This window comes from Rhincodon typus, chromosome 17, assembly GCF_021869965.1.
Source record: "Rhincodon typus isolate 14 chromosome 17, sRhiTyp1.1, whole genome shotgun sequence".
In the NCBI taxonomy this organism is placed as follows: domain Eukaryota; kingdom Metazoa; phylum Chordata; class Chondrichthyes; order Orectolobiformes; family Rhincodontidae; genus Rhincodon; species Rhincodon typus.
In genome coordinates, this window is record NC_063348.1 from 41499188 (window position 1) to 41523412 (window position 24225).

Consider the following 24225-nt stretch of genomic DNA (forward strand, 5'->3'; position numbering starts at 1 on the left):
CAGGGGAAAATATAAAACTAAATCTAACACTGATATTACAAAGAGATTAGGGTTGGCGACCCAAAACATGCCAGGAAGGTTTTAAGGAGCATCTTAAAAGGAGGAAAAAGAGAGACAGAAAGGTTTAAAGGAGAAAATTCCAGTGCTCAGGGCCCAAGGTAGCTCAAGACATGCCACCAATGGTGCAGGATAAAAACGGGCAATTCTGAAAAGGCTAGATTTGGAGGAGTACTGGTGCTGTGAGGCAGCAGTGCTAACCACTGACCCACCATGCCACCACTAAAAATGTCTCTGAAGGAAAAAATTAAACATGCAAGAGTATTAATGACAAACAAACAATTTGAAGAGAATGCTTTCAATGAAGAAAGGATCATAGCACTGAAACAGTTAAAAATGTTTCAGCAATTTCAGGCTGTGGATGAGGGAGATGAGAGTATGTGCAACATGCAGTAACAATTTAGCTTATTCCACTCCTGTAAATTAAAAATCATACAACATTATATTTCAATGGTGTAGATTCCAGTATACAGATTTGCATAAGTTTTCCCAGCAGTTACTACCTAAAATAAATTTAACAGTGTGATAGCTGACATTCAATCTCGCCTGCAATGCTCAAGAAGTCACTCTTATTACCACTGACCCAACCCTCCATGTGCCTATATTGCTGTCTTACCCATCGTTCCCGACAATGGACTGGATAGCAAAATAAGTCCTTACCAGTTCACTTAGTTTTTTTTCTAGACTGTACTTGGAAACCTATGAAGGGATATATAAACTGTAAATAACTTCAGAGATTAAAAATGGGAGTCTGAAACAAAGAAGAATGATTGTCAAATCCTCCTCCATAGAACCACTTTAAAAACATGTGCAATCATAATTTTCTTACTTCTCACAATATCTTTTTAAGAAGTGATAAATAAGATAATCAACACATCAAGATCAAAATATCAGTGCATGAAAACAGCATTCAATTGCCAGGTCTGTTAGTCTTCTATATGTTGAGTGATACTTAATGTGCCTGCTACAAAACTTCACTTGTCCCTTTTAAAGGCACTGCTCTAACATACTTCAACGAAGGAAGACAACTTAGTAGGACTATTCATTATTTGGATTGATTTCTCTCACTTTGTTCCTAATTTTATTTTTATAAAGCATCATTAAAAGTAAATATTATAAACATTATTTATACTTTCTGGTTTTCTACTGTCAGACACAAAGTGATTGCAACAGAATCTTCAACAGCCTTGCAATCCTGTCATGTAAGATCCTTTTGAACAGACTGTTTCAGTTTAAAATGCCTCATGAAGCTTGATCCTCAGCCAGCTTATTTTCTGAACTGCATTGTAATGTTTTCTTCACTGCAACATATCACAAAACACTTTATATTTACAGCTTCAGTATTCCATTTTATATTTTCCATACTCAGACCTAATTAAAATTACTGCATAAAGAGAGTAGTTTGTTATTTGTGTCACCATTTACTTGTTTTAATCATCTAGTTAATCTAGGGTGAGCTATCAAAACCAACAAAATGCCTCCTCATGTCTGACCTTTTGCGCTGTAGCTACAAGGATTTGTTTGGCTTGTTCAATCTGTGACATAGCATAGGTGATGTATAGGATTTAACATGCTCTGCTGCACATGACACATAGGTACTGTAGCGCAATCAAAAGAACTCTTGGCCTTCTCTAAGTGAGATAATGGAATTTTTACATTAAATGACAGTGAGACCTATATAGATAACACAGTATGATATTTGCCTGCACTTATGAGGTCAGCAGCACCCCGTCTAAGAGTTATTGCAGGCGTTCCAGTCATTGACTTCATTTTGGAAGCTGCTCTTTTGAGAATCAGCTGTCGAATTACCCAGGTAATCTATTTACAAAAGCACTTTTTCTACACTTAATGTACTTAAAAGAATTAGAATTTTATTCAGAATGAATCTATTCCCATGAAAAAAACCTACAAATAAGTATTTCTTAGACTTTGTAACTAATATATGATTAAATTCCTTCTCAATCTGAGTCATATTAATGCAGTAGCAATGGTTACGACATTATTTGTAAATCAAAATGCATTTAAAAAGTATGAAATATAAAGACATGATTATTAATCTGTTAATTTACATGCACACCCAATAATTTGGAAAACAGTTACTATGATTTGCTGCAATTAATCCATCCAAGCTATGCTCAATCTGTTTACACAGGAATAAGTCACAAATGCTGTCAAGACTATGTGATAAATTTACAATGTATTGCACACTCCTCACAGACAATATGCCACACGATCATATAGTTTAATGCCATATATTGGATATGAGCATCTTTGTAATATTTGCGTAATAAAAATAAGCCTCTGGTTTACTATAGAGCTTTCTTAATTGTAAATCAGAGTTCTATATTAGCAAATTACTGGCAATTATTAAATATGCAGAAATAGCTGCTGGATTAACAATATTAACAATTTCAGTTTAGGAGGCATAAAATAACAGGATTTCCTTCAAACATTAAATAGCTTTTCAAATTTACTGGAAAAAAAACACCAAATTCCATGATCAATGTCAAGCAGTTAATTTAACTATTGAAATTATGAAACCAGGTTAGATCAGGCTGTGTACATCCCTATTTAACATTTTCACTGACCACATTATATAAAATACTGATCCATTACCTGCAGTCCTTTCAATTCCTCCTTCAGTCTATTGATTTCTCTTTCTTTTGTCTCTGTGCTAAGTTGGAACTTTCCCTACGTAGAACAGTATAATTATCACAATTATTCAGTGCATGTTCAGACTTCTAAATACAGAGATTAGCACGATTAATACACACAAAATAAAAGGAACTTCATTTATTTTAGAACTGAACAAAATTGACATTTATCTCTTTAGATGTGTAATGATTTTTGTTTGAAGGTACAGTTATACCCTTTAAAAGCACCATGTTCAGAAATATAACTGAAAGCTAATGAGAGAACAAGGTGCTTTGTGTTATACATTAGCAATGAGCCATCAATTTTGTGGAAAACTGGAACACATCAGTATTATAAAGGGAGTTGACTCTATTTATTCTGAAAAGGTAAGTTAGGATGCCCCCTTCCATTAACGTAATTTTTGCAAAATTACTGATAGCAACAACTTAGCCCAAGTGTCCTTATGAGATTAAGGTACAGAAAATTAATTCTGCGAAACCAGTTACATTTAAAAACATCACAGAACTGAAATAATAATTACAATAGTAATAGAAACAACAAAAGACATAATAACCATTTATGTGAAAAATGTTTACAGCTTTTACTATGTGTTTTGGTATTCTTAATGATAAGCAATACCTTCTCCTCTTCCACTGCATTAACCCTTGTCTGAAACTATAAGGAAACAAACTTTCAGTTAATACCAATGTTCGATAAAATAAACATGCAACAAGCGCACATCATAACCCTTTTCCATGTGACAGTATTCTACTCTTACAGTTCATGGGCAACACGTGATAAAATAGATTTGACTCTTCAAATGGAAAATAAGGGATTTTATTTACTACATTTCTTATAAGGAGTTTCTTTTAATTTGTTCCAATCCATACAAAAGCTTAGGAAGTAGACACCTATTAGATAGTGGGCTGAATTTTAATAAAAATTGACTAAGCAGTCAAGTTTGAGAGGTTTATTGAGATTTCTCTCCATGAGCTTTAATCAGTTACATAGGAAGATAGGAACATAGGAATTAGGATCAGGAGTAGGCAATTCGGTCCTTCAAGCCCTCTCTGCCATTTAACATGATCATGTCTAGTCTTATCCTGGTCTCAAATGAGAGGTGATATAGGTTGGAGGGTCAAATTTAGGTGTGAATTATACTGTAAATTAAGAACCCTTAGGAACATTGACATACAGACAGATCTGGGCGTGCAGGTCCACAGTTCCCTAAAAGTAGCAACACAGGTGGCCAAGGTGATGTAGAAGGCATATGGCATGCTTGCCTTCATCGGCCAAGGCATGGAGTACAAGAGTTGGCAAAACATATTGCAGCTATTTAAAACCCTTGTTAGGCTGCATCTGGAGTACTGTGTGCGCAGTTTTGGTCACCACATTACCAGAAGGATGTGGAAGCTATGAAGAGTGTGCAGAGAAGGTTCACTAGGATGTTGCCCGGTCTCTAGGACATTGGCTATTAGGAAAGGTTAAAAAGACTAGGATTGTTTTCACTGGAAAGATGGCAGCTGAGAGGAGACCTGATAGAGGTCTACAAAATTATGAGAGGCTTAGATAGGGTGGATAGTCAGAGGTTTTTTCCCAGGGTTGAAGTTTCAATTACAAAGGGCACAGGTTCAAGGTGAGAAGGCAAAAGTTTAAGGAAGACGTGTGAGGAAAGTGGGATGAGCCTGGAATGCACTGCCACAGGTGGTGGTGGAAGCAGGCATGTTGACAACATTTAAGAGGCATCTGGATGGTTACATGAATAGGGAGGGAAATAGAGGGATATGGACCGAGTAAGGGCAGAAAGGTTTGTTTTTTAGTTTAGTCAGGGCATGATGATCAGCACAGGCTTGGAGGGTCAAAGAGCCTCTACTTCTCTTTTGTTCTTTTGTTCAACTCCACTTTCCTGTCTGCTCTCCACAGCCCTTTATCTTGCTTTTCATCAGAAACATATCTATTTCTTTCTTGAATCTGTTGATTGATTCTGCCTCCACTGCACCGGAGGGGCAGGAAATTCAAGATTCACAACCCTCTGACTCCTCATCTCAGCTTTGAATCTACCTCCTCTCATTCTATATCTATGAACTCTTGTTCAAGACTGTCCAACAATGGGGAATATCCGTTTAATGTCCACGTCATCAGTCTCCTTTAGCATTTTATACACCTCAATCTGATCGATCCTCATTCTTCTGAACTCCAGCGAGTACAAGCCTGAGCTTTTCAATCACTCCTCATACAACAGCCATTTTACAACCTAGAATCAACCTTGTGAACCTCCTCTGAACTACCTCCAGATCCACCATGATCCTTCCTCACGTAAGGAGACCAAAAGTGGACACTGTGTTCTAGGTGTGGTCTCACCAACGCCTTATATAATTGTAACAACACTACTTTTATAATCCAGTCCTTTTCCAATAAATCCCAGGATTCCATTTGCCTTTCTTAATATATGCTGCACCTGCATACCCTGCACTTGCACTTTCTGTGATTCATGCACAAAAATGTCCAAATCCCTCCACACTGAAGCACTTTGAATCGGTTTCCCATTCAAATAATAATTTCCCCATTTATTTTCTGGCCAAATTGGACAATCTTGCACTTGTCCACATTGAACGCCATCTGCCAGATTCTGGCCCATTCTCTTAGCCTATTCATATCCATCTGTAAGCTCTTCCACTCCTCATCACTGCCTATTTTCCCACCTATTTTAATATCATCCATGAACTTGGCTATGTTACACTCTGTTCCTGCTTGCAGATCATTTATACAGATTGTAAATAGTTGAGGCCTGACAACTGAACCTTGCAGCACCCCACTAGTTACAGTTCGCCATCCAGAGAACGACCCATTTATCCTGACCCTCTGCTTTCTATCATCAGCCAATCCTCTGTCCAAGCCAATACTCTTACCCTTAACCCCCTGGAATCTAATTTCTGGATCAGTCTTTCATGTTGCAAGCCTTCTGCAAGTCTAGATATACCACATTCACCAGATCCACCTTGCTTGGAATAGTTAAATTGCTTAGCAACATTCAAATCAGAATCAATCAAAATAAACATCTGGTTTAATGGTCACCCAGCTGTAATGGAGGTTGATACTGGCACGGCAGTATCAGTGACTGCAGAGCTAGTCTTTAATAAAATTCACTCTGGACTCAAATCCTTAAGTTTGTGCAAGACCTCAGCTAGACTGAGAACATACACCAGGGAACCTTTATAGATTAAGGGTACAACTTCAGTTCCAGTCTTTTATGAGAACCAGCTGGTTCAGTTCCAACTGATTGTAGTAAAAGGCTCAAGCCCAAGTCTGATGGGGTGAAATTGGTTGATAAAGATTCACCTAGATTGCTCAACTTTTTTCAATTAGAAAACGGGTGCCTGAGTGAAGTTATAATTAAATATCCAGACGTTTTTCAGGAAGGTCTAGGGACCATCGAAGGAGCCAAGGCCACCTTGCAAGTTGACCAGTGAGCGATTCCACGATTCTGCAAGGTCCACCCTGTGCCTTACATGCAAAAATAGAGGCAGAAATCAGAAGGCTGGAAAGCAAAGAAATCATCAAAACAGTCCAGTTTGCGGAATGGGCAGTACCAGTCGTACTGAATGTGAAGCCTGATGGGTTTGCTTTTGTGAGGATTTTAAACAAACGGTAAACTGCTTCTCGCAGCTGAATAAATACCCAATCCCTCACATAAAGGACTTGTACGCAATGCTGGAGGACGGCCTGTCCTTCACAAAGCTGGATATGAGCCATGCGTTCCTGCAATTGCAGTTAGATAAGGATTCCCAGACATATGCTACAATTAATACCCATAAGTGTTTGTACCAATATACGAGATTGCTATTTGAGGCATCATCAGCCTGTGCCATTTTTCGGCGGACAATGAAGAACATTTTACAAAGTTTACCCCAGATCGCCATTTATCTGGATGACGTTCTAATAAAAGGGAAGGCCAATAAAAAGCACTTAGAGAACTTGGACATATTCCTTAGAGGTTTCTCCAAGCTTGCCATATGCCTTAGAAGGGAAAAATCTGTGTTCCAAGCACCCCAAGTGATGTACTGAAAATAACAAATGCTGAGATCACAGCAGGTCAGACAGCATCCATGGAGAGAGAGCAAGCTAATGTTTCGAGTCTAGATGACTCTTCGCCAGAGCTGAAGTGAAGTGTGGATGTAACCACAGAAGGTTCAACACCTGCCCTTTCACGTCCTCCCTGCTCAGCATCCAAGGGCCTAAACAGTCTTTCCACATGAAGGAGCATTTCACCTGTACCTCCTCCAATCTTGTGAGTATTGTATTCGCTGCACTCAATGTGGCCTAGTCTACATTGGAGAAAGTAAATGCAGACTGGCTGACCAATTTGCAGAACACTTCCAGTCTGTGCGCAAGCATGACCCCAAACTTCCCACAGCCAGTCATTTTAACACAGCATCCTGTTTGCATGTCCGCTTGTCTGTCCTCAGCATGCTGCAGTGCTCCAGTGAATCACAGCGCAAACTGGAGGAACAACATCTCATCTTTTTCTGAAGGGTCCTGACCCGAAACATCAACTTTCCTGCTCCTCTAATGCTACCTGGTCTGCTGTGTTCCTCCAGCTCCACACTGTGTTATCTCATCTTCAGACTAGGCACTTTACAGCCTTCTGGACTTAATATTGAGTTCAACACCTTCAAATTGTGAACTAACTCCCATTTCTTTCCTTAATTTTACCATGACTTGTCACATTCTTCCATTTCTTTCCTTTCTTTTTAGCTTTACTTGTTACATTCTCTATCACCATGTCCTCTCTCCCCTCTCCCCCACTCCAGTGGGACATTCTGTGTTTCAAGTCTAGCAGTCAGACACACCATTGTTCTGTCATCCTCACATTCCGATCACTTAATCTGAACTATCAACATCTTTTCTCCACCAGCACTCTACACCCCTCTCCAACTATAGCATAAAGGCTGCCCCCTCCACACTTCACTTCAGCTCTGAAGAGTCACCTCAACTCGAAATGTTAGCTTACTCTCTCTCCATGGATGCTGTCTGGCCTGCTGTGATCTCCAGCATTTGTTGTTTTTAGCACAGATTCTAGCGTCTGCAGTAATTTGCTCCTACCCCAAGTGACCTACTTGGGCTGTAGAATGGAAAAGACCAACTTACATCCATTGGAAGATGAAGTGAGGGCGATCAAAGGTGCCTAGGCTCCCACGTCTGTGCTGGAGCTTAGGTCTTTCCTTGGATTGGTGAATTATTATGGAAAGTTCATACGTAACCTGGCCTCCATCCTAGCACCTTTACATCTGCTTTTGAGAAAGGTTCTTGGAGATGGTTTCATAGCCAAGGTATAGCCTTTAGGGAAGTGAAGAAGCAGCTATCATCATCTAATAATGATCCCAAGCAAGGTCTGATATTGACATGCAATGTCCCATTGTATGGTATCGAGATAGTGTTGCTTCACAGATGACCCAATGGAGAGGAATGGCCAAGAAGGTATGCTTCCTGGACTTTGGCCGAAGCAGTGCGCAAATGTGCCTAGATAGAGGAGGAGAGTTTGGCAGACATCTCTGGTGTGAGGAAGTTCCACCAATACCTTTACTGACATAAATTTGTAATAGTAACACACCACAAATCCCTGCTTGGGCTACTCAAAGAGGTTAAGGTCATGTCACCCATAGCTTCAGGTCGAATTCAGCGGTGGGCTCTCATTCTAAATATGTAGAGTTACAAGCTGGAACACTGTCCAGGAAGCCAAGTAGCAAGTGCAGATGCCATGAGCCACCTCCCACTAGCAGATACACCACCAGTGGTACCGTCACTGGAAGAGTCTATTCTCATTTTAAACTTTCTGGACACCCTCCCAGTCACCACTAACAATATCAGACTGTGGACACCAGAAGATCCAGTCCTGGCAAAACTAAAACAGTTGGTGGTGATGGGGGAAACTAAAGGGCCATCATTACCAGAACTGAAACCTTTCTGGTTCAAAACGGCTTCAGGAACACCAATGCCGGACACAGGAAACTCCACTAAGTGAGACAGACATTTACTTCAGAGGACGAAGTTTGGTGCCAAAACCATGGAAATGGCCCTGCTGGGTAAGAAGCATGGTCGACATAAGGTCAGGTCCCTTGACGTATAGAGTTCAGGGAGGTGAGTCAGTCTTTACCAAGCACGCAAACCACATGAAAGCTGAAAACTCGCAAATGGGGCAGGAGAAAAACACACCCAGCCCTTCAGAACAGTCCAAAAGGCTGTTGGGACCCGTGGTTCTTCTCCTCCATCCAGTGTTGAAGAAACCTTGGAGTCTGAGATGGACACGGCGGATGTCACAGGCTCGATGCCTTTACATCTGAAGAAGAGGATGAATCTCTTCCGAGACGCTCCAGGCACAAGAGGCAGATTACATTCTGGCACAAACTACTAGTATCCAAAGCTGAGTTGGAGGTACCAGACCTGGTGCACAAATGGCCCAGGAAAAGCTACAAGAAAAAGAACAGGCTTAGAGGGGAACAGATAGTGATTGTAATGAGGTCAGTCAGGTGAACGTCACAGAATGAATTCCCTGATTGGGGCTGTTGACCTGGTCCAATCAGAGAGCCCTGGCTGAGAGGTATAAACAGGAGTGTCAGTGATTCTGTTCACTCTGAGGAAGCCAGACCTGTGTCAAGTACCAAGCATGACTTGATGACAGGATAGTGGCCTCTGCAGAGTTAGTTCACATTGCCCCGACTGTTGAGTGACTGGTTTGCTGACTAACATTTATGTGTCTCCCTGACTGATACACCGCTAATCCCTGGACTGATTGCAATGGACCTGTAGTGTTTTTTTAATACACTCATGGGATGTCTGAGACACAGGCAGGGCCAGCTTTTATTTTCGTTGTTAGTTGCCCTTGACAAAATGGTGATGAACTGTTTTCTTGAATAACTACAATCTATTTGGAGTGGGTACACCCAACAGGGAAAGAGTTCCAGGATTTTGATCCAGTAACACTAAAGTATTTGAAGTGATACTCTTCCAAGTCAGGATAGTAAGAGGCTTGGAGGAAACTCGTAGGTGGTAGTATTCCCATGTATTTGACACCTTTGTCCTTCTAGATAGTAGTGACCAAGGTTTTGAAAGATGCTGTCTCAGGAGCCTTGGTGAATTTCTCCAGCACGTCTTGTAGATGATATATGCTGCTACAATTGGGCATCAGCGCTGAAGGGAGTGAATGTTTTACGGATGTGGTGTCAATCAAATGGGCCACTTTGTTCTAGATACAAGTTTTAAGTTTCTTGAGTGTTGTTGGAGCTGCATTCATCCAGACAAGACTTGAAACTCCCTGACCCTGACCACAATAAATGGCCACTGACTGTGTCCCAGCACCTGGACTGAGACCAAACGCTGTACTTTATTGAATGTGGCAACACCACATAACTGACCACTGTCCCCTAGTGGGAGCCCAAGGACTAATCCCCTTAGACTTTGAAACACAGTCAGTTGGCTGAAGCACATACAATGTGCTTGCTGAATAAGCTGCTGGCATTTGCTGGCAGTGACATGATGTAGCACATTGCCATAAAGGAACATATCTATTCCCTTCACTGAACACTGCCAACAACCTCAACAAGCTTCCTGACTTCTCTAAACAGCAAGGCAGCACAGTATTCTAAGTCTTTAAATTCTGAATGAGGCAACAAAGTGCAAAAACCCAAAACAAGGTAAGACAGGCATGCAGCGAGCATTCAAGTAGATACAACGTGAGTGAGTACTTAGAGATCAAGCTGTAAAGCTGGAGATGTACTCTGTTGCAGTGTATGAGATGTCTGTCTGTTTCTGGGTGTAAAATGGCCAGGCAGCAATATTACGACATAAGGTGTTAGTGCTCACCAAAGTGCAGCACTGAAGTGGTGAACTCTATTTCAATCATTTAAAATATGCCACAATGATGTGGTGAGACTGACGTATGTGTGCATGCGTGCGTGCGCGCGCGCAAGCGGTTGCCACCAATGGAGTCTACAAGAGATGTTAGGAAATGCTGGTCAAGGTAGAGACCCAGAGGAGCAAACGGCAATATGGAGCCATCAGGTACCTATTCAAGACTTTCATGTTAGGATTTGTTGCCATCTAGTTTTCTCTGCTCTGTGGGGAAAATAGGAAATTGCATAGAAATGAGGTGAGATTGCATACTAATGAGGCTGTAAATGCTCGCAAATCAGCCTCATCTTCACAAGAAGAATCTCATCTTGCTGACCAAACCTTGGATGGAAAAGCGGGCTTTGTTTCTCAAAGTCTGGAATCAAATTATTTTTATCTCGCTGTACTTTCCCAACTGACTCACCATTGCTTATGTCACTCAGAGGCTGGGAAGATTTAGTCCACAGTTTTACTGTTGTGTGCCCAATTAAATTTTTATAACGTGAGGTGAAGGGTACAGACATGAAAGATGATGCTAAAAAGGAGTTTAAAAGTTGAAGCTTTTCATCTTGAATTCATCAGAACTAGTATGTACGAAACAAACTTGAAAGAAGAAACATTTTAAAAAGCATAAAAAGAGTGTGTTGATTGGTAGGGCCATCACTGCCATGGAGATACAACAAAAATCATGAAAGGGCTCACGTGCATCACTTTTGACCCTGAGTGATGTGCAGTCCACCGCAGATTACCCTGGAAGAAGGTGTCCAAAATTTTGAATAACAGGTGAAGTTGGCTGTCCCACGCTGCTACTATGCAGTGAACTGAAGTGGTTTTCTCGCATAACAGGATGTTGCCACCAAGCCAAAAGATGTTTTGCCTACCATACAAATGAGCAATGCTATGTAGGAGTTCCAGAGTCAGCTTGATGTCAGGTATGTAGGCTGTATATCCCAATAACTGGTAGACCATATCAAACAACACATCTCATTTACCTTTTGAAGCTGGCAACATGCCACACATGCTTGCAAGGCTCAGAAAAGAATATCCACCATTCAGTGTGATTCTGCTATTGAAAATTATTTATTAAATAATCCAGACTGTACTATGAATTACACCAGAAACCAACTTAAGATCAGGCTCACAGTGTGATGCATTTGTATGTGATAGAAGCTACAATCAGAATCTACCTACCTGGTCTAAACATTAAGATTGAGAATTAACAAATCATGCTGCATCTTCATGCCAACAATGGTCTAACCAATCAGCACCCTCTTCTCATATAACATGGGTCTCTTTTTCTCCCCAAGTCTGTATCTTGCATCCTAGTTCTGATGAGTACAAGATGAAAAGCTTCAACTTCTCCTTTAGCAAAGAAGCTGCAATTCTATCAATATTTTGATACATTAGCTAGAAGCTTAATTGCAAAAATATCACTTATCAGTATAATTACACATCACAGAAAACCCTACGTTGTTCTGGCACTTTACATGTTAAAACTGTATAAATTCATTTAGGGTGTACATAAAGCTGCACTGAATGGACATTTTTAACTGTTTTTAATCTTGATGTGTGGCAAATGCATTTAATCCAATATATTGTATTTGGGTTTAATGCAGTTACAATCAGTTATCTTTGAAATTGTTTTACGAGTTGCAAAACATTGCTCCAACTTATACCATCACTGGTGAGTTTGTTAGTGTCTCTCGGTGTGATATCGATTGCAAAATAAACCACATTCTCAAATTAAATCAAATAATTAAACTCCATATTTCAGATGATTTTTCATTTTCAGCAGCATAGACAGTTTTTGCAAAATTAGATTTTAATGATCATCTGTTTATAAAATCTCATTGTGAAACAAAATATTTTTCATAATCACAAAAGATTTGTACCTGCTTTTTTAGGACAGCCATAGCTTCTTCATGTTGACTGGATAGCACATTGCACTGATGCTGCAATGACTCCTGCTTTGCAAGTAAACATCAGTGATCAACATCACATATTATGAATTACAGGCAATAAATGAAGCAAACAAACATTTCAGTTAATAAAACAAAGAACTTCAGATGCTGGAAATATGAAACAAAAACAGAAATTGCTGCCACTCTCAGCAGATCTAGCGTATCTGTTGGAAGAAAGCAGAGTTAATGTTTCAAGTCCAGTAACTCTATCAGAAATGTTAACTCTGCTTTCTTCCCACAAATGCTGCCACATCTGCAGAGTTTCACCAATAATTTCTGTTTTCACTGCGGTTATACTCTGGTTAAACACAGGTTGCAATGTTTGGATCTAACTGTCAATCGTAACTATCAATAAATATTAACTGTTAATTTTTAAAATTCTTCCATTGGATATGGGCATCAATGTCTAGGCCAGCATTTGTTTCCCATTTCAATCAGTGGCTGGGAAAATGATGGTGAGCTATATTCCAAGTATAAAAATTATTTTTAATCTACCTGCTTGGACATATTATGACATACTTTTGGGGCAGATGGGACTTGAACCTGGACCTTCTAGCCCAACACTACTGTTGCATAACATCCCAAATTTACATACGTATTTCACATTTAGTCGGTCATACAGGTTACGTAGTGGATTACTTAACAAAATAATCTCCAGCGCCTCGAGGTACAGGTCAATGATCATTTATTGAGCTAACTTTAGGAGAATTAATCCAAGATTCTGAGAAAGCACTCCAACTCAATGACGATTCATCAGATATTTATACATTGTAAGTCACGTAGACAGTACATTTTTCAGGTTCCCCAAATGGTCCGTTTTAAACAAACATCTGGTTTTTTTTACACATACCAAAAGCGGCAAGGCATCTTATACCCATGGTCTCACCACTCCCTATCTTCCCACTTGCCATCCTATCTCCTCTCCAAAGCCTGCTCTTTGTTCCCATCATTGACTGAACCCCATTCCTTTGTCTTTCTTGGTGGTATGGGGTCATCTTCACATTCCATTTTCAAAGAAGGTCTCAGGGTTAATTCTTGTTCGGCTATGTTGCATTTTCACAGCAACTCTGTCCGCTACATCAGCATGAGCATGTTTATATGGTTTAACTGATTTTTCCTTTGACCTGATTTTCTTGCATAAGAATAAATGAAAAATGAATCTTAAATGATTTAATATGATTATTGCTTATCAAGTTATCTAAAACTGTTTACCTTATTCTAATTCCAGCTGGAACTTCATGTTGTTTTACAGGTTAACTCATGTCATAACTAAATTTTCCCTTCACAGAAGATAATATCAAAGAGATCCAAATAACAAATTATAAAAGAAAAACATATTTGCATTTACTTGATTAATCACCAGTTGTCTCGCAGTGCTTTACAGCCACTTTTAAAGTCTGATCATTATTTTATCATTCGAAAAGGCAGCCAATTCGTGCCTAACAAGCTTCCACTAACTGCAATGTTATAACAAACACGTGATATGGTTTCATGTTATTATATGAGGGATAAACTTTGGGCAGACACTGAGGAATAACTCCCCTACAGTTCAAAATGGAAACAAGGAATCTTTAGCTTTCCGAGTGTGTCTTAATTTAATATCTCGTCCAAAACCAGCCACTCCAACAGTGCAGTACTCCCTCAACTGAGTATTAGCCTTGATTCTGGTGCTGAAATCCAGGAGTTGGGTTTGAATTGAATATCTTTTGACAGAGATGAACATACGACCAAGTAAGTCATAGCTGACACTGAAAATCACAATTAAATTATAGCTCATCTGTCAAGAGATTATGTTTATATATATATATATTTATATATACACACAAGGTTTTAAATGCAAATGATTAAGCTAATTAAGTATTTTTTAAAGCAGTGACAGCCTGTTTTTTTAATTTACTCAAAGGGATGTGGGCTGGCCAGCTTTTATTGCCTGTCGTTGGTTGCCCTTGAAAAGGTGGTGGTGAGCTGCTTTCTTGAAACACTGCAGCCCATGTTCTGCTCCACCTTATTGTAAAACTATGACCTTTTGTTTTAGTTTGCCCCACATGAAGAAACATCCTTTCCACATTTACTCCTTAATGGCATTGTAGGTCTACCTACAGCACATGGACTGCAGCAGTTCAAAAAGGCAGTTCACCACCAGCTTCTAAAGGGCAGCCAGGGATAGGCAATTAATGTTGGTCCAACCAGCAACACCCACATTCCACAGTGAATGAAAAGACTTTGTCAATCTCCTTTAGCATCTTATATACCTCACACAGATCTCTTCTCATTTTTCTAAACTCCAGAGAGTATAAACTGCTCGATCTCTCTTCATAAGACCAACACCTCATCGCTGGAGTCAATCTGGTGAACCACCTCTGAACTACAGGGAACAAATTTGTACACAATACTCCAGGTGCGGTCTCACTATTGCCTTGTGCAACTGAAGCAATACTTTCTGACTTTTATGCTCTTTCTTTTAGCAATAAATGCCAAAATTCCATTTGCCTTCTTAATTACCTGCTGTACCTGCACACAAGCTTACTGCAATTCATGCACAGGGACATCCAGAACTCTCTACAATGAAGCACTCTGAAGTTTCTCTCCATTTAAATAATAAGTTGCCTTTCTATTCCTCCAAAGTGGATAGCTCTCATTTATCCATAGTAAATATCATCTGCCAAATTTTGACTCATTCACATAAGCGTTCCGTATCCATTTGTAAATTTATTTCTTCATTGCAACTTAACTCTCCCAACTATTTTAGTGTCATCTACAAATCTGGCTATAGTATTTCTATGCCCATATCCAAGTGATTACGTATATGTTATAAAGAGTCGGGGGCCAAGGAACAAAACATGTGGCACCACACTTGTTACATCTTGCGAACCAGAACAAGAAAATGAGGCTGGAGAGGTCATAATGGTGAATGAAGAAATGGCAGAGGAACTAATAGGTACTTGGAATCAATCTTCGTGTTGGAAGACACCAGTTGTATACCAGAACTTCAAGGAAGTCAGGGGGCAGTGGTAACTGTACTGGCCATTTCTAAGGAGGACTTGGGGAAGCTGAAAAGTCTGAAGGTGGATAAATCACCTAAACTGGATGGACTATACATCAGGGTTCTGAAGGAGATAGCTGAGGCAATTGTGGAGGCATTTTAAGTGATCCTTCAGGAATCACTGGAGTCAGGGAGGGTCCAGAGGATTGGAAATGGCTAATGTTTAAGAAAAGAGGTAGGCAGAAAACTGGAAATTATAGACTAGTTAGCCTGACCTCCAGACGTTGATAAGATTTTAGAGTCCATTATTAAGGACGAGATTGCAGAGTGCATGGTAAAATAGGGCTGAGTCAGCATGGCTTTGTCAAGGAGAGGTCATGCCTGACAAATTTGTTAGAATTGTTTGAGGAGGTAACAAGCAAGTTAGTCAAAGGAGCCAGTGGACAATGTCTGTTTGGATTTCCAGATGCCTTTCCAGGTGCCACAAAAGAAGTGGCTAAATATGATAAGGGCCCATGGTGTTAGGAGCAAGATTCTGGCGTGGATAGAGGACTGGCTGACTGGAAGAAGGTAGAGACTAAGGATAAAGGGGTCTTTTTTAGGATGGCAGTCAGTGACTAGTAGAATTCCACAGGGGTCTGTGTTGTGATCACAGCTATTCACGTTATACATTAAAGATCTGGATAAAGGAACTGAGCACATTGTTGCTAAATTTGCAGATGACACAGATGGGGATAGTTAGTGCTGTGGAAGCAGAGAGACTGCAAAAGGACTTGAACAAGCTAGGAGAGTAGGCAAAGAAGTGGCAGATGAAATGCAATGTGGGAAAATATGAGGCCAGACACCCGACACTGAGAAGAATAGAGGCACAGACAATGGGGAAAGGCTTCAGAAATCTGAAGCACAAAAGAAGTTGAGTGTCTTGGTTCAGGACTCTCTTATGGTTAACATTCAGGTTCAGTTTGTAGTTCGGAAAGCAAATGCAATGTTAGCATTCATTTCAAATAGGCTGGAATACAAGAGCAAGGATGTACTGCTGAGGATGTATAAAGCTATAGTCAGACCACATTTGGAACGTTGAGAGTAGTTTTGGGCTCCATATCTAAGTAAGGATGTGCTGGCATTGGAGACGGTCCATATGAGATTTGCAATAATGATCCTGGGGATGAAGGGCTTGTCATATGAGGAGCGGACTCCAGGTCTGTACTCAATGAAGTTTAGAAAAATGAGGGGGATGTTATCGAAACTTAGAGAATACTGATAGGCCTGAATAGGGTGGAACTGGAGAAAATGTTTCCAATAGCCGGAAAGACTAGGACACAAGGACACACCCTCAGAGTGGACACAACCCTTTAGAATTGAAATGAGGAGAAATTTCTTCAACCAGGGAGAGGTTTTTCTGCGGAACTCATTGCCGCAGAGGGCTGTGGAGGCCAAATCATTGAGTGTATTTAGGACAGAAATTGATAGGTTCTGGATTGGTAAGGGGATGAAGGGTTATGGGGAGAAGGTAGGAGAATGGGATTGAGAAACATATCAGCCATGATTCAATGGTGGAGCAGACTCGATGGCACAAATGATCAATTCTGCTCCTATATCTAATACAGATCTCCTATATATCTAATGATCATATGGACCCATTTATCTCGACACTCTGCTTTCTGTCAGCTATCCAATGCTCTATTCAAGGTAATAAATTATCCCTAACTCCATGTGATCTTTTACTTTGCGTAAGACCTTTTGTGGGGCACCTTATCAAATGCCTTCTGGAAGTCCAGATACACCACATCTGTAGGATCCCCACTATCTCCATTACTTGTTCCATCCTCAAAGAATTCTAGCAAATTAGTGAAACATGATTTACCCTTCACAAAACCATGCTTACTCTGATGTATCATATTTTGACTTTCAAGATGTCCTGATATTACTTCCTTAATAATGGATTCTAACAAGTTATTCTATGATCTATGATATACAAATGTCAAACAACTGGTCTGTAGTTTCCTACTTTCTGCCTCCCTCCTTTTTTTGAATAAGAGTGTTATAATAGTGCTTTTCTTATCCACTTGAAAATTTTCCAAATCCAGCAAATTTTGGAATATTTTAACCAGTGGATCTCTGCCACCACTTCCTTTAAGATTGCAAGATATAGGGCTTCAGGCCCTGCAGTCTTGTCTGTGTTCAATTCCAATTGTTTGTTGAGCGCTATTTCCCCTTAGTGATAATGATTGTTCTAAATTCCTCCCTTCCTGTAACCTCTGCATTACCTGTTAGTTATTATTGGGATGGAACTAGTCTCCTCCACCATGAAAAGTGAAGCAAAATATTTAGTATTTTAGTAACTCTGCCTTTTATGTGCTCCCCACTATTAACTCCCCAGTCTCATCCTCCAAGGCCTAACATTCACTTTAGCTACTCCATTCCCTTTTATGTACTTATAGAAGTGTTTGCTATCCATTCTTACAGTTTTCACTAGATTTTCCTCATAATGTATCTTTGTTCTTTTTATGCTTTTTCAGTAACTTTTGTTGATCTTTAAAAGTTTCCCAATTTTCCAGCCTGCCTTTCACCTTTTCAATATGGTATGCCTTAAATTTTGTCTTTATGTCATCTTTAACTTTCTTGCTTAGCCATGGATGCTTTATCCCTCCTCACAATCTTTCTTTCTGGAATATACTAGGGAGCAATTGAATATCTTCTTCAACATCTGCCACTGCTCAGCAATGGTTTTACCTTTTAGTCTTCTGCCTTGTCCACTAGGGCTGATCTGTCCTTAAGCCTACATAATTACCTTTATTTAACTCCAGAACTAGTGTGGGACTCTAGTTTCCTGCCCTCCAACTGAATTTGACATTCTAGCATGTCCCCCTTATGGGAATGGTGCACAGGCTCCCTGACAGTAACCACAAGCTAAGATAGAATATGAATGAAGAAATCATGAGAGCTTATCACGAAGTACAGAGATATTCATGGAGAATTATAATCCACATTTAACTGGAAAAATCAGATGGGCAAAGATAGCCTAAATGAGGAGTTTACAGAATATTTTTGAGATAGTTTCTAAAATCACCAGACAGAATATATAAAAAAAACAAAAAAAATGAGAAAAATATGTAAAAGGAGGGAAATATTAGAGTATCAGAGAAAGCTAGCTAGAAATTTATAAAGATGTAAAAATTTCAATAAACATTTTAAAAGGAAAAAGTTAACAAAGTGAGTGTTGGTCCAATAGAAAGTCAGTCTGCCAGATTACAATGTAACATTAGAAGACGGATGATGAATTGTAAATGTACCTTCTACCAGTCTTCAGTATAAAGAATACAAATGACATCTAAGGCATATCAGGAAATGGAAAGGAAGGAAAAGCTCAAGGAAATTGCAAATATTAGGGAAGTGGTACCCAGCAAACTGCTGAAGCTGTGGGCTTATAAGTACCTGGGTCATGATAGATTATATCCTAGGGTCTTAAAATAAATGGCTAGAGAGTAATATTCGTTCTAAACTATGAGGCTGCTGTTGATTCCGGAAGTTGTGTCCACACATGGACCTCAGAAGTCCATGTGGAAGAAAAAAAAGTAGGAATGTTGCTGGTGAGATAGTTGATGCATTGGCTTTAATTTCCAAAATTTCCTAGGTTCGGGAAGTTTCCATTAGGTTGGAAAACAGTGAATATATCTCCTTTATTCAAAAAGAGAGGCAGAAAGTAGGAAACCAGAGGCATTATCTTAATATCTCTCATAGGGAAATTGTTAAAAGCTGATTATTAAAAACATTCCTGCAGGGCACTTAGAAAAATTCAAGGTAATCAGTCAGATTCAATGTAGTTTGTGAAAGGGAAACTATAATACAAATATAGTGCAGTTTTCTGAAGAAGTAATGTACCATGGGTAAAGAGTATTGTATTTAGATTTTCAGAAGGCATTTGATATGGCGACATATTAAACTTATTTAGAATAGTAAATGCTTCTGGCATGGGGTAACATATTGGCATGGACAGAAAATTGGCTAAATAGCCAGAAAGAGACAGTAGGCATAAATGGGTTATTTTCTGATTGGCACAATGCAGCAAGTGATGTGCCACAGGAATCAGTGCTAGAGCTTTAACTTTTAACAATTGACTTTGATAAAGAGACAGACAGTATAATTACCAAATTTTCTGATGACACAAAGTTAGATAGGAATGAAATTGTGAAAGGACATCCGGAGGCTACAAAAGGATATGGATAGGTGAAGTAAACGAGCAAAACTCTGGCAAATGAAGTATACTGTGGGAAATATGAAATTGTCCATTTTGGCAGAAATAGTAAAAATGATGCACAATATCTAAAACAAGATAGATTACAGAGCTCTGAAACACAGAGGGATCCAGATGTTCCAGTGCATAAATCACAAAAGTTAATACGCAATTACAGCAAGTAATTAGGAAATCCTATTTCTTGGTTGAGAGAGGAACAAGACTGGCAGCTTAACTTTCTGAGATTTAGATATTTCAGGCATGATAGAGAGGGATGTAACAGGTGGGGGTGTTGAGTTTCTGAGAATGCCACAGCTGTACTGAGGGAAGACACTTTGAAGGGCTCATCTAGTGAGGCCACATGGGTAGAGCTCAGGAATAGGAAGACTGCAATCCTTCGATAGGATTGTACTACAGGCATCCCAACAGCCAGTGGGTAATCGAGGAACAGATATGTGGACAGATATTAGAAAATGTGAAAAGTGGTTTGTTGTGGTGGGTGATTTTAACTCCCCTTATATTGACTGGGACTTATTTAGTGCCAGGGGCTTGGATAGGGGAGGATTGGTTGGGTGTGTCCAGAACGGTTTTTGGAAACAATATATAAATAGTCCAAATAGGAAAGAGGCCATACTAGACTTGGTACCGAGGATGAGCCTAGCCAGGTAATCAAGTTTCAGTGGGGAACACTGACCATAATTCTGTGAGTTTTAAGTTACTCATGGATAAGGCTAAGAGTAGTCCTCTGGTGAAAGCACTAAACTGGGGAAAGACTAACAACCACAAAATTACAGGAACTGGGAAATATAGACTGGGGGTAGCTGTTTGAGGGTAAATCCACATCTGGCATGTGGGATCTTTTAAAGGCCTATTGGTTAGAGTTCAGGACCAGCAGGTTCCTGTGAAAATGAAGAATAAGGATGGCAGGATTCGGGAACTTTGGATGATGAGAAATTGAGAGCTTAGTTAAAATTAAAAGGAAGTTTAGGAAACTGAAGACAGACAGAGCCCTCGCAGAATACAAAGACAGCAGGAAGGAGCTCAAACAAGGAATTAAGATGGCTAAAAGGAACCACGAAATGTCTTTAGCAAAAAGGATTAAAGAAAATTCCAAGGCATTTTATACGTATATAAGGACAAGAGGGTAGCTAGGGAAAAGGTAGGTCCACTCAATGACAAAATTGATACGTGGAGCCAGAGGAAGTGGGTGAGATCCTTAACGAATACTTTGTGAAGTTACTCTTCAAAGGAAGGCATCCCATCACCAATCACCCTTTATTTATAAACGCACAATCTTTGGCTTTGGCATTGGCACTGACTCTCACTAGGACCCAATATCCCCGACATTCACCCTTTTATGTCAGCCAGGTCTCCCTGATTAGACCATATTAACAGCCTCAATCAAGCTACTCCTATTCTATGAGGTCCAGGTGTCTGACCTCATCATAATCACTACAGTTTATATCAATATGCAAAAAGAGAAGGACACGGTGGATGGCGAGTCTCAGGAGGGGTATGTTGATATTCTGGGGCATTTCAACATAAAAAAGGCAATGGGGTGTTTAAAAAAAATGGCACCATAAGGTGGTCAAGTAGGCATATAGCATGCTTTCCTTCATCAGTCAGAGTGCAGAGTATAACAATTAGCCAGTTATGATGCAGCTACATAGACGTTTAGTTAGGCCACATTTGAAATATTGTGTCCAGTTCTGGTCATCACACTACCAGAAGAGAGACTGGTCAAACTTGGTTTGTTTTGACTTGAATGTCAAAGGATGTGGGGTGACCTTATAGAAGTTTACAAACTATTAGAGGCACGGATAGAATGGATAGCCGGAGTCATTTTCTCAGGGTAGAAACGTCGGCCCGGGGCAACACAATGGTGGTTAGCATCACTGCCTCACAGCACCTGGGTTCAATTCCAATCTCGGGTGACTGTCTGCGTGGAGTTTGCAAGTTCTACCCATGCCTGCGTGAGTTTCTACCAGGTGATCTGGTTTCCTCCCACAGTCCAAAGATGTGCAAGTTAGGTGGATTGGCCAGGTTAAATTACCCATAGTGTTCAGGGATGTGTGTTAGCCATGGGAAAAGTAGGGTTACAGGGATAGGGTGGGATGCTCTTCGGAGGGTTGGTGTGGACTTGTTGGCCCGAATGGCCTGTTTCCACACTGTAGGGATTCTATGAAATGTCAATTACAAGGGGACATAGGTTTAAGGCAAAAGAAAGTAAATTTAATGGAGATGAGAGAGGCAAGCTCTTTTTCACACCGAGGGCTGTAATTGCTTAGAACGTACTGCCAAAGGACGTGGTGATACAATAGCAACATTTAAGAGGCATCTGACAGATATATGAATAGGCAGGGAATAAAGGGATACAGACTACAGAAAAGCAAAAGGTTTTTAGTTTAGAAAGGCATCAAGTGTCAGCACAGAGTGGCTGGGCTGAAGGGCCTGTTCCTGTGCTGAACAGTTCTTTGTTCTTTTGTTCTTTGTTTCAAAAGAATATTATCATTTATAGTAAAGGAAGTTGAAAGCAAAAGTACAAATGTTACAATTTAGTTATACATGGCAATGGTGAGACTGATCTGGAGTACTGTGAACAATATTGACCTCCTAAATTAAGAAAGAATGTTGGAAGCAGTTCATAGACGGTTTACTAAGTTAATATCTGAATGGACAGGCTGCCTTATGAGAAACAGTCTAGGATTGTGTACACTGCATCTCAGAAGAGTAATAGGTGACTTGATTGAAACATGTTAGATCTTGAGTGACCTTGATAGGGTAAACAGAATGTTTCCTTTTGTGGGAATATCTAGGGGTCACTGTTTAATAAGTGGATGCTCATTTAAGGTAGAGGTGGAGACATTTTTACTCAAAGAGAGACTTTAGAACTTTCCCCCAAAAGACAGTGGAAGCATAGTCTTTAAATATTTTTAAAGCAGGAATAGGTAGATTCTTGATAGCAAAGGGGTAAAAAGTTATCAGAGCTAGGCTGGTGTGTGGAGTAATCAGATCGGCCATGATCTTCATGAGTGGCAGAAAAGGCTCAAAAGGGCTGAATGGTCTTTTCCTGCTCCTAGTTTGCATGTCCTTTTGTTCATTGACATTTAATTTCTCCAGCAATGACCATTATCCACATCATAATATTTTTCTTAAGTGCTCATTTTAGATATTTTCACTTATTTAGTCACTAGTCATTTTGCACAAGTTCTTTCCTGCTCATTCCAATTTTCAAACCAATTGCATTATAACACAAAACTTTCAACATGCAGCGACCATAACAGTTTCTTATTTGAAAATAAGAACTATTAACTTATACTCAGGCTTAGACCCAATAAGCTCTACTACCCCTCCTGTATAGTGAGATGCATTCCAACCAGGTCATCAAACATAATAGACCCCAGATACAATCTCTGTCCCATGCTTCAAGATCTTCACACATCCAGCAAATGCTCACTGAAGATCTGAGGATAATGTGCATATGCAGGAGAGGTACATAGAGATACTGAAATTTACCCTAACCTTACTGAAAGCAGGTGTAAGCAATGGGGGAAGAGGGGTGTGTCACAAGGGCGAAGAAGGACTGTGAGGATACAATCAATATTTCTTTTTCTCTTGAGAAGTGTTATTGACAGCATTTGCTAGGGATCCACAGCAATATCACAACTTGAAAAGGATATAGAGTAGGTGCTAGAAAGTGAGATTAAAATGAGCAGCTAATCTAATCAGCCAAGAAAGACATGATAGGCTGAATGGACTCTGTAATGTAACTTTGCTGCAACTGTGATGTAACTATTTTCTGTGGTATAAAAAAAGAACATTCTAATAAGGTACCATCTAATCCAATCCACAGGATTTTAATATTCTGTATCGAGGACAGATGCTGGAAATGGGCCACCAGAATCTCAAGCCTTCTGGTTAAGATTTTACTCACGGCTAATTTATCAATGGTCTGGAGTATGGACAGCAAATCTCCAGAAACGGATTCTACTTTGCACTAGTGTAGTACAGCTCCTAGCTAAACAGCTTTAATATAAGATCTGCTCTCTGAACAAACTGGAGCATATTTACAAGAGTTCAGTTTACAGAAAAGAACACAAGAAAACAATTATATAGATATATATAAAAAATTCCAAAAACAAAAGAAACTATATCATCTTTTTAACACTGATAGTACCCAAAGAAGAAGCTTCCCTCCTAAGGTGATATGTTTTTACATGACAAGTCCTAATATGAAACCATACCTTTTGCCACTCCAGTTCTTGCTTTTCCACCACAAGGTTTCTGATCTGATCTTCATACCGACTTTCCGCAGCCTAAAACATAAAACATGGCAGTTTTCAATAAATTTGCATAAAATAATATTCTAATAAAATTCAAACTTCAATTATGCCAACATTAGTTTGATCTGCTATATGAACATGCAAAATAATTCAGTAATCTGAACTGACTGTAACAATGTCTTATGT

The 24225-nt window shown here is 39.7% G+C and overlaps 1 protein-coding gene across 1 annotated transcript in view; it reads right to left on the reverse strand.

Annotated features, from left to right (window-relative positions):
- Window positions 1-24225, reverse strand: part of LOC109912819 (coiled-coil domain-containing protein 73) — a 120588-nt gene that overhangs the window by 74204 nt on the left and 22159 nt on the right. Inside the window, exons 3-7 of the mRNA XM_048607353.1 lie at window positions 24001-24072; window positions 12471-12542; window positions 3331-3366; window positions 2674-2748; window positions 718-756 (exon numbers count right to left, since the gene is read on the reverse strand). Coding sequence (XP_048463310.1) covers window positions 718-756; window positions 2674-2748; window positions 3331-3366; window positions 12471-12542; window positions 24001-24072 — 294 coding nt within the window. The remainder of the gene's footprint in view (window positions 1-717; window positions 757-2673; window positions 2749-3330; window positions 3367-12470; window positions 12543-24000; window positions 24073-24225) is intronic.